The 12,097-nt window shown below is 38.6% G+C and overlaps 1 protein-coding gene across 1 annotated transcript in view; it reads right to left on the reverse strand.

Moving 5' to 3' along the window:
- Nucleotides 1-494: 494 nt before the first annotated feature.
- LOC142139863 (uncharacterized) overlaps nt 495-12,097 on the reverse strand; it is a 41,398-nt gene continuing 29,795 nt past the window's right edge. The window contains exons 3-6 of the mRNA XM_075197724.1: nt 8,682-8,806; nt 8,480-8,563; nt 2,808-2,866; nt 495-611 (exon numbers count right to left, since the gene is read on the reverse strand). Coding sequence (XP_075053825.1) covers nt 495-611; nt 2,808-2,866; nt 8,480-8,563; nt 8,682-8,806 — 385 coding nt within the window. The remainder of the gene's footprint in view (nt 612-2,807; nt 2,867-8,479; nt 8,564-8,681; nt 8,807-12,097) is intronic.

Below are 12,097 nucleotides of genomic sequence, written 5' to 3' on the forward strand. Positions count from 1 at the left end.
AATATAATAAATGTGCTTGTGAAAAAAAAAAGAGTGTCTTAAAATGTATTAATTAAAAGAATATGAAGACCCCCTTTCCTTATTATCAAAATATTCACAATGGAACTTCTTATAAATATTTTAGTTTAATTTTTAGGGCCCAAATGTATTAATTTATATATGGACTCTTAAGAATGATTGTGCTTGAAATATTTAATGAATAATAATAATAAAGTATAGGTTAATTTTGTAATTGGTGTTTGTTAGTTATATCCAGTGTGTCTTCAGAAACCGAATATATTGACAGTTAGAAATAAAGCAAATCATAAGGATTTATTATAAATGTGGGACACACTAGTACCAGACTGTAAGGGCAAAATTGTATGATTATTGATTTAATATCTATCATGTATTAAGTTTTAGAAACTAATATGTTATGCTATAACCTTAAGTGAAATCAGCAGATATTATGTTCAGTTTTTAAGAAGAATTATTCAAGGTTGTGAAACTACATATCAGGATGTTCCCACGAACAGAAACAGACCAAGGACCCGCAGCGAAGCAAAACGTTCTTTACAGATAAAATCCAAGAACTGAAAACTGGGGGCAGCACAAGAATTTTGGCAGAAAACCTGGAAAGAGATAACACAGAAAGAAGAAAGAATTGTTTGAACTTTGATGGAAAAATGCAATAAATATAATTGTTGATTGACTTACTTTCATAATCTACTGTCTTATAATTGGTTGTTAAGCATCTATACCCCTAAACTTTTATTAATAAATAAAGACGCTAAAGCGGTCTCAAATTGAAACAGAATCAGAGCTACTCAGCATTATATCATACAGGTGTTGAGTGTTTTTCTGTTCAACAGTCGACTAAAAATTCAATGAAGATCTGACTATTATTGAAGGTGATTGATAGAAGTATCGGTGAAACCCGATACCCCAACATTTCTGGTGTCTTGTCCGGGATGCCCGAATTTCTCCACACCAGAGGCCAGACTCCACTGATATCCAGAGCAATGCTGAACCAAATTCCGTACAGTGAGTAAGAAAAAGTGTAGATTTCTGCCATCTTACTCTGTTCAGTATTTCTTTGCATGCCTAAGGAAAGTCAGTTGAGGTGATTAGAGGGTATCTCATAAACCCAATGTTCAGTCAGAGAAAAGAATAATGATATTGTGAATGTATGGATACAGTGGATTATGATGGGTGTAGACAATTTGAGTTAAAAGATAACAAGATGGGTGTATGTAAAAATTGTACCTGCTGCATTATTCTGAGAAAATATTCAGGGTATAAAGGACCTTGTTTAGAAGGTGTTACAGCCATAGATGTACATTATGGTTTTGTAAGTAATGAAAGAGAGCTATAGTGCACATTAGTTTGCCATTTGAACAAAGAATTTTTGCAGAAATATTTGAGTCAAGACTGGTTTAACATACTTACCTATTGGCCACGGAATTATTTGTTATCCGATTATAAACCTATATGTCCTTAAGTATAGGAAAATTGTCTAAAACTGAGACAAAGGAAATAATAGTGAAAGGATATGCTGAAGACCGACTGTTAAGATTGACCAGATAGTACCGCTGGAAGAAGTAATTGTCATAGTGGTAGTATCTGTATTTTGTGCCATATTCTTCTGTGTACTTTGCAGATATGGTACAAATGGTGTGGAAGGTATTAGAAAATTTTTAACTGGTGAAACCAGTGTATAGATTTTCCTGTACACATTGCAAAGGATATATTGTTATTCAGACACAAGGGTTCCAGAAGTAGTGGGAGTGCTGCCTTTGGAAGCAACACCTGGGACATATTGGGGCTCCACAAATAGACCATGGGAGAATCTCATTATAATAGTGGGAACACATGCCAGAGATCCCAATATTTATTTCATGTATTAGATTTGACATGGGGAGGGTTGTTTGTTAGATACCCCTATTATACAAGGAGGCAGAGGGAACCTCACAGACCCCATTATATGTCGGACTTAAGCGGAAGAATTGGATCAGCCATAAGTGCCAGTCTTTTAACTTAAAGCCAATAGAACTCGCATCTGGTGTTCCTAGGGCAGACTAGGAGATAAAGATTAAAGACACTTGTAGTCTGTAGAAAGGGGAAAATTGTATTACCTTATTCCACTTACAGGACATTGTATCTCAGATACTGACAGTACTGTGACCAGTAACTCAGTAATGGGGCCATAGAACAGTAAGATGCCTACTATAGGCAAATCTATGGATATAATGAAGGAGAGAGAAGGTAGTAAAGCTCTTAAAAGAATTCAGAAAGTACTCAAGAGAGCAGGATTTCCCCCAGAAGGGACATTAGACTTGGAAAAATGGTCCAGGTTTTATTGGAATAATAAGGAATGGATAAAAAGACATGGCTGTGAAGATAAGGCCAATATGTGGATAAATGCTAATAAAGAATATGTAAGAACAATCCCTTTATATGAGGATTATTTCATGTTTTGTGATCCACCCCAATAGATGGCAGTACCACCCCCATATGCAGAACCATTAGTTATGCCTTCACCCCCACCTCCACCACGCAGCAATGAAACCCCCAGAGCTCTTTAATTTCCAAAGATTGCAACCACTACAGTGATGAAAGTGGGGAATAAGTGGGAGATAATTACACCAGGTCATGCTCCCACTTGACCAATACAGATATACTATCTTGAAAGAAAATGTACAGAATGTGGGAATTGCATACCAAAAGGATTTTTAATATGCCCGTTCTGTGGTAATCAAATTCCCCCAATACCCCGCCTTGTGAGGACATACGAAGAGAGGATGTACCAGGATTACCTAGCTTCTCACCTGTAGGCCCTCCTCCAGGGGCATTAACAAGAGCGAGAAGAAAAATATTTGGTCTAGACCTGGACTCAGAAGAAGAAAAAAGACCCACATATGAAGAGTTAAAATCTTTACAGTTGGGACAAAAGTTCAAAGAGTAATGAATGAAGCCAGTAATGAAGTACGGCAACTCCAAGAAATCCATAGAGCCTGGTCCTCATCAGATATGCATGATATCGTCACCAAAGCACCAGGTCCCAGGAAAAACCCTGCAGCATTCAGCCAGTACATCTCGAGAATACATGTCATATGGATCTCTAGTTGGGTAGACTATGACTAGCTGGCCGGTGCGCTATTGGGAATGTGAACAGCTACGGAAATTAGGACCATGGCAATAGCAGGAGCAGTGGATAATCTACCAGAAATAGTAGCACCACCAGTGGACAATTTGAAAAAAACAGTGGCCTCTGGAGTACTGTTTTATCACCGGTTAATGAGATGGTGCTATAAATAAAGAGAAAATGTACCAGCAGCACCAGAAGTATGACATGAGAAAGAAGAGACCATTAGACAATATTATGACAGAGCTACTCAAGTACATGAATATGAAGGTTTCACTCGAGATAATGGCCAACATCGCAGACTGTTTAAGATTAGATTCCTTAATGACCTTTCTGAAACATATCATCAACAATTGTTCCTTATAAATGCACCAGCAGCATCAGAAGTACGACATGAGAAAGAAGAGACCATTAGACAATATTATGACAGAGCTACTCAAGCACATGAATATAAAGGTTTCACTTGAGATAATGGCCAACTATGCAGACTGTTTAAGGCCAGATTCCTTAATGGCCTTTCTGTGGCCCAAGAGAATCAAGGCTGGAAGGTTCGAACAGACACAAGAGGTGCATCTAAGCAACAAATAAAGGAAAAAGGAAACATGACTCTGGAAGAAATGAAAAAAAACAAGGGTTTGCGTCTTTTGCAAACAGAGAGGACACATGAAAAGAGATTACATTAAGCATAAGAAATGGCTTGAAAAAAGAAATCAACAAGCTACAGACCAACAACCTTCATAGGAAATAGGCACTCCAACGTACCTCCAGCTCACAAATAACCAAACTCTAAAAGAGGACTTGACTAAAGGCCTAGTGAATGTCACCTAACGGTCAAGAATATAAGTGTCTAATTGATACTGGAGCAAGCCGCACTGTATTAAGCAAACAGGAGGTACCTCAACAACAGAAATTGATTTACCTGCTACAGGCCTAGCAGGAAAAGAAGTAAAATAAACAGAAAGTAAACCAGTCACACTTTTAGTAGGTGAAGAGAAAATTGAAGCACCAATACAATTTCTCACTTCCTCATCTTGGGCCTGATTCATTAAGGATCTTAACGTAAGAAACTTCTTATTTCAGTCTCCTGGACAAAACCATGTTACAATGCAAGGGGTGCAAATGAGTTTTCTGTTTTGCACAAAAGTTAAATACTGACTGTTTTTTCATGTAGCACACAAATACTTGATAGCTTATTTGTACACTGAAATTTAAAGTTGATATTTGTGTGCTACATGAAAAAACAGTCAGTATTTAACTTATGTGCAAAACAGAATACTAATTTGCACCCCTTGCATTGTAACATGGTTTTGTCCAGGAGACTGAAATAAGAAGTTTCTTAAGTTAAGATCCTTAATGAATCAGGCCCCTTGTCCCTATAATATGTTGGGAGCAGATATACTTTCAAAAATACAAGCCAGTATCAAATACACCCCAAATGGAGTAAAACTCCCATCTCCAGTCCAAGAAGAGCTTACAGCAGCAATCTACATGATAGAACAGATTAGCACATGTCAAAAGGATTAGACTGTTAATCTACCAGATAGGCTGAACATAGTACCAGACAAGTTATGGTCCAAAGGAAAACAGGATGTGGGTACACTTAAAGTAAGTCCTGCAAAACTGATACGAAAACCAGGAACACATCCTGTCTCAATTAAACAGTACCCACTTGCTACAGATCAAACCAAAGCGATCTCAGAACAAATACAAAGATACCTACAAATAGGGGTGGTAAGAAAACGTCTTTCTTCTTATAGCACACCCTTATTCCCAGTAAAGAAACTAGATGTCGGACATGGGATGCAATACCGAATGGTTCATGATCTAAGAGAGGCCAACAAAAGATTACTGATCAACACTCCCATTGTGCCCAACCCCCACACTTTGCTTAATCAGATACCTCCAAATGCAAAATGGTTCTCAGTAATCGACTTGGCAAATGCTTCCTTCTCAGTGCCCATTACAAAGGATAGTCAACTTCTTCTAGCCTTCAACCATCATTGAAACCAATACTGTTAGGCAAGACTTCCTCATGGAGGAGCCACCAGCCCATCAGAATTTTCAGAGGCAATGGCACTAATTCTCCAAGGATGGAGGCCTATTAATCCAACTACTCAACTTATCCAATATGTGGATGATCTCATGGTGGCTGCAAAGCAGAAATACTGTCATTAGTTTGTTTCCTGGACGAACAAGACTGCAGAGTATCACCAAGCAAATTGCAACTAGTACAGGAAAAAGTAACATTTTTGCGACATTATATCTCTGCAGGAGCAAGACATCTTCCAACTGAAAGAGTTAAAGTTAAATGAGACATGAAGACACCAAAAACCGTCAAAGAGTCTTCTGGGGGCTCATAGGGTTTTGCAGAGAGTGGATCCCCTCAACTTCAATTCTTCTGCAACCATTGTATGAATGCTTGAGGAAACAACAGGGAACAGAACCGCTCAATATAACTGACATAGAGAATGCAGTACAAGACTTGAAACATGCCATCTCTACTGCACCAGCACTTGGACTAATAAACTACCTGAAACCATTCACATTGTTCTGCCAGGAGCAGTCAGGACATGCTCTAGGGGTACTCACACAGAAACATGGAATGAAACAAAGGTCACTGGCCTATTATTCGGCACAACTCGACCAAGTTATAAGAGGCTCTCCATCATGTATAAAAGCAGTAGCAGCAGCAGCAATACTAAAAGAAAAGATAGCAGATATGATATTGGACCATGCACTTGTTATTCAAGTTCCACATGCAGTCACAGAAACTCTCAACCAAGCAAGGACAAGACTTTTGTCTGCAGCTAGACTAACTAATATGAGTTAGCCTTGCTTAGCACTTCACACGTAAGAATTACCAGATGCACAGTCCTCAATTCAGCAACCCTGCTCCCCATTGATGATTCAAAAGAGTAAGGGGAGTCACAAAGGAGATGAATAATCAGACAGGGGATATGAGGATCTGAGTGAAGTGTCTGAAGCATCTGAAGGAGAAACTGAAGAAGCTGAAGAAATACACACACAAAAATTTTCACATGACTGTTTGGAACTTATGAAATTAGAAACTTTGCATAATGCCACTGACACACCACTTTTAGATGCAACCCTAACTCTTTACATAGATGGATCTAGATATTATGTTGATGGAGTTCCATACACAGGCTATGCCATCACTACTGAGGAAGAGGTGCTTGAATCGGGAACACTGTCTAATGGAGCATCAGCACAAGAAGCAGAATTGATCGCTCTAACTAAAGCTTGTGTATATGAAGAAGGACAAATAGCCACTGTATATACAGATTCACGTTATGCCTGGGGAGTGGCGCATGATTTTGGTCCCATTTGGAAAAGTAGAGATTTCTAAGGATCAAATGGAAAACCCATCAAACACGCCAACTTAATTAATTAGTTATTTAGAGCATTGGAACCCTCTAAACAAGTAGGAAATATAAATGTTTAAGCTCACACTAAAGAAAAAACACCAAAAACAAGAGGAAATCATTTTGCAGATCAGGCAGCAAAAAAGGTAGCATAAAAGCAGTAGCAGCAGCAGCAATACTAAAAGAAAAGATAGCAGATATGATATTGGACCATGCACTTGTTATTCAAGTTCCACATGCAGTCACAGAAACTCTCAACCAAGCAAGGACAAGACTTTTGTCTGCAGCTAGACTAACTAATATGAGTTAGCCTTGCTTAGCACTTCACACGTAAGAATAACCAGATGCACAGTCCTCAATTCAGCAACCCTGCTCCCCATTGATGATTCAAAAGAGTAAGGGGAGTCACAAAGGAGATGAATAATCAGACAGGGGATATGAGGATCTGAGTGAAGTGTCTGAAGCATCTGAAGGAGAAACTGAAGAAGCTGAAGAAATACACACACAAAAATTTTCACATGACTGTTTGGAACTTATGAAATTAGAAACTTTGCATAATGCCACTGACACACCACTTTTAGATGCAACCCTAACTCTTTACATAGATGGATCTAGATATTATGTTGATGGAGTTCCATACACAGGCTATGCCATCACTACTGAGGAAGAGGTGCTTGAATCGGGAACACTGTCTAATGGAGCATCAGCACAAGAAGCAGAATTGATCGCTCTAACTAAAGCTTGTGTATATGAAGAAGGACAAATAGCCACTGTATATACAGATTCACGTTATGCCTGGGGAGTGGCGCATGATTTTGGTCCCATCTGGAAAAGTAGAGATTTCTAAGGATCAAATGGAAAACCCATCAAACACGCCAACTTAATTAATTAGTTATTTAGAGCATTGGAACCCTCTAAACAAGTAGGAAATATAAATGTTTAAGCTCACACTAAAGAAAAAACACCAAAAACAAGAGGAAATCATTTTGCAGATCAGGCAGCAAAAAAGGTAGCCCAACAAAAGAATACTACATTTCTAGTAGACTCAACGGAAGGGAACGCAGACAAATTTCAATTTCCAGACCTACAAAGTCTTAAAGACTTTCAGAAACAAGCATCAAAGGAAGAAAAGAAAAAGTGGGAAAAAGAAGGTGCACAGCTTGTTGAGCAAGAAATATGGTCAAAGGAATATAAATGGTGCCTGCCAAGAGCTTTATACACAGTAATGACTCAAATGGCACATGGACAAGTACATCATTCCAAAGAAGCAATGACTAATAGGGTATGGAAAAACTGGATTGCCCCTGGATTCAACTCTGCGGCCACAAACTATGTGACAGCTTGCTGGATATGTGGAATACACAATCCAGGGCAAAGAGTAAAGACCCCAGGAGGAAGCATTTCAAAGGCTTTCTATCCCTTTCAGAGACTTCAGATTAACTATATACAACTTCCTAAATGTGGTACCTACAAGTATGTGTTAGTAGCCACAGACATTTTTAGCCATTGGGCAGAGGCCTGGCCAGTAGGAAAAGCTACTGGCAAAAATACAGCAAAGAAATTAATCTCAGAAGTCATCTGTAGATATGGCATACCTTAAGTTATTGAATCAGACAGAGGTACAACCTTTACAGGAGAGTTAATGCAGCATGTGATGAAGGACTTGGGAGTATCACAAGCTTTTGACACTCCTTATAGGCCACAAGCAAGTGGGCGGGTAGAAAGGCTTAATGGTGACATTAAATTGAAACTGCAGAAAATGATGCAAGACACCAAAAAGACTTGGTTAGAATGTTTACCAATAGTTCTGTTTAACATTAGAACTACACCTATGAAGGGAAACAGGCTGACATCATTTGAGATATTGTTTGCTAGTGTCCCCAGGACAGATTGTTATTTTCCACAACAGCTGCAGCATGATCATGGTGGTTTAACTGGATATATGCAAGAAATATTTAAAACCATGACTCACCTCCTTTGGCAGGTTTTCTCTTCCATTCCAGATCCAGACTCAGACGGTGCCACTCAATCCTTGGTTCCAGGAGATTGGATATATCTGAAAAGACATGTCAAGAAGACTTTTGACCCCAGATAAGACGGTCCCTATCAGGTCCTGTTAACCATGCCCACGGCAGTAAAGGTTGCTGGAAGAGACACCTGGATTCACGCCTCACATTGTAAGAGGTTGATAGTGACCATCGAGAAACCAGAATGAAGATTTATATCTTTTTGTGATAGGATTGGTGAGAATCTTAGGGCAGGCATGGACCCCGGGTCAGATACTAAGTCGGTTAAAACCCTATGAGCAGAATGAACAAAGAACTGTAGGGTGGTATTGAAAAAATGGCACAAAACCCAGATCACAAGATAACTTCATGTGCCCTGAAAATCAGCCGTGTAGGGTTATGAACGCAAGGACGAATGGGCGGGGGGGGGGGGGAGTGTGGTATGCAAGCCTTAGGCCAAAACAAGGAAAAACTGGGTATTGGACACTGTCATTTCTTTAAATAAATGGCAGTAAAACACTGACAAAGGAAAATTTTACCGCCATAAAATGTTTTATAGAACCCACAGATTACACTCAGGGTCTATATCCATGGATAAAGAAAAAGGTATCTAATTGCACCAAAATTACCAACACTACTATCACCCCAATCCCAGACCAAACATTGATATGCACTAATGCCTCAGAACTACAGAACAGAACCACCTGGGCAGATGGAGTGAGCTTCCTGAATCTTCAGCCAAACACAAATAATGATACACTAAAGCCAGTCCCATCTACCTGTGTAAGGATGGGTATTAGGCATCAGACAATTAGATATCACTTCAACTTCACCTTTCCTCCAAATCCAGTATGTAGTCATATTAGGAGAAGCCGTATCAGGAGAAAGCGTGAGTGGTATGATACACTACTAGGAGGCACTGGAACGGGAATGGGGGTATTGAACTCTATCGACATAGAAACCATCAGTAGTAGTAAGATGAGCAATGCAGGTCACCAGTTGGACAAAATAGTACATATGCAGGCTGATTGAATGCCCACTCTTTATACACCCATCTAGCAACATTTAAAAGTAACTCAAGAATTACTTCAGATTTTTAACCAGTCACAAATTACCCAGTTTAAAATGGACAGAAACATTACTAAAATGTTCAACAGGACAGTGTGCAATATGCAGGTAGCACAGGTAATGCAGAAACAAGTTATCCAAACCCGATTCCTTGGTAAACATGAAGAATTCTATAGGTCACTATTTAACTTGACCAACACACTCTGGTCCGAGATGAGAACAAAAAAGGTAGAATGTTCAGATCAAGCACAGGTGTACTAGAGGTGTTTAATGTTACACAAGAAAAGACAGTTTGCAACTTTCTGATATTACCAGTACCCCTGTACACAACATCTGGGGGTACACAGCTATGGACCCCCACTATGAAGGGATCCTACATAGAATTAGAATCAAATCAGACTTATGACACCTCATTATGTACAAAAACCTTTAGTATTATAATATTGTTATATATGTCTTATATGCATTAATATCGAGTGCATATTTTAAAACCTTTGTGGAGTTTTAGCACGGATGATTGCCGATATGAGCATCTATTTACGAGTAACTAAGATAATCTGTGGTGCATGGATGTTAAACATCATCATGAATTGCTGCAATACATGATGGATTTTTATCAGTGGAACGATCAGCTGCAATTACTATCACCACAGCTTGTTTACTAATGACGTGCTTAACCACTGGCAACTTTATGAATGGGAACCTGTTTTCATTGGAGCTTCCATGTCACGTGATTACCACTAGGGGATTGGTTTACCATCCCCATGTGACCCAAGCAGGAACTATATATGGATGGCAGATATGCCTTGATATCTATACCTCTGATGAAACGGTCAGAGCGCCGAGAAACGCGTCAGGTGTTTGTTTTCAATTGGTGTTCTTACAGCGGAGGAACTATTACACCCCGGGGTTGTAGAGCCTGCTTTATGATCGCAGAGTTATTATTTTCTTTCATCGCTGTCCGGAGAACGATCCATATGAATGTTTGATCATCAGCCTGAGATTAACGATAAGTACTTTATGCCTAAGGACTATTGTTTCTCCTCTCACAGAGAGGGTGTTTTTTCTGCCTAAGGAGGATTTGTGCACTTGGGTGTGCCTGTATGAACAGTCCGATCAATTACATGTGATTTTTCACCAAACGGACGGATGCCTAAAACCTCTGTGATCTCAGGATTTGTTGCACTTTACAATTAGGTGCTTTAATGGATTGAACTTTCCGGATTAAAACTGATAATTTTTGCTTATTATGTGTATGCATTGAGCGGTGTTTATAGGCTTCAACCTCCTAATATAAGAGTGGATTGACCAATTATTTTACCTGCTGAGAATCACTCTAGAACCATTCTCAATATGCTTTCATTATATAGAGTTTGTTAGTTTTGACATATTGAATATCAACTAACGCTCCACTGAATATGTATATAATACCATTACAATTTGTGAATATTTTTTAATTATATTTGATTTTATACATTAAACTGAAATTATTATTCAAATAACTATTGGCTTTCAGTACTTGCGCTCTCATCTCTAGTTGTGTTTTTGCATGTATGTACAAAAACTAACAGAGGTATAGTGTGCAACCAACACTCACCTATATATGAGCCCTGTCAACTGCAACATCCCACCACTGCGTGTAAATGGACCTTACACGACCGAGGTAAGGATATGTACATTGAGATTGCACCACAAGTAATCTGCATAATAAGTACAACGAAAGAAGACATGCGGGCCATAGGGAAGCACCCACCATTCTCCGGATGTCTATATAATGTTACAGTCTTTCAGTGGAAAAATCCACACATATATTTTTACCAGATACCGAAACAGAGGTAACATTGAAAGGGGAGGAATACAAACTTAAAGCCAGAAACGTATCATTTAACCTACAGCCTCTTATTAGTCAGATTAAGAATACCCAACTATTAGATAAACACCTAAAAGAGGTAAATTATTTTACTCATCATGCGAGAATGACTACAATCATAGAGGCAGGTAAACTAGCCCATTTAGCCTCGGAATTGAAAGATGAGTTGTCACATCATTGGTGGGACATATTTGTTAATGTATTTTATTCCATGAAGAAAGCAATAAATATCTTGATTCATCCATTGTTACTAATTCTTCTTGTACTAACAACTATAATGATTATATGGAACTGTTACCTAACATGTAATACAAGGACAATTCTAAATAGTCAGCAAAATATTCCCCTCTATACACCTAGATAAGACATTAAGGAAGAGTTATGGTGATAAGGATACCAGATGACAGGTGCTGAATGAATTATTATTCTACCTATAAAGTGTAAAGGTAAATGCTAACTGTCTTCTGCTGATTATCACCATGACTGATAGGTAGAAGTTAGAAGTAGATATTTAATCACAAGAGAGGAGTGTATGGGTAAAATTGTATGATTATTGATTTAATAGCTATCATGTATTAAGCTTTAGAAACCAATATGTTATGCTACAACCTTAAGAGAAATCAGCAGATATTATGTTCAGTTTTAA

This window comes from Mixophyes fleayi, chromosome 2 (genome assembly GCF_038048845.1).
Source record: "Mixophyes fleayi isolate aMixFle1 chromosome 2, aMixFle1.hap1, whole genome shotgun sequence".
In the NCBI taxonomy this organism is placed as follows: domain Eukaryota; kingdom Metazoa; phylum Chordata; class Amphibia; order Anura; family Limnodynastidae; genus Mixophyes; species Mixophyes fleayi.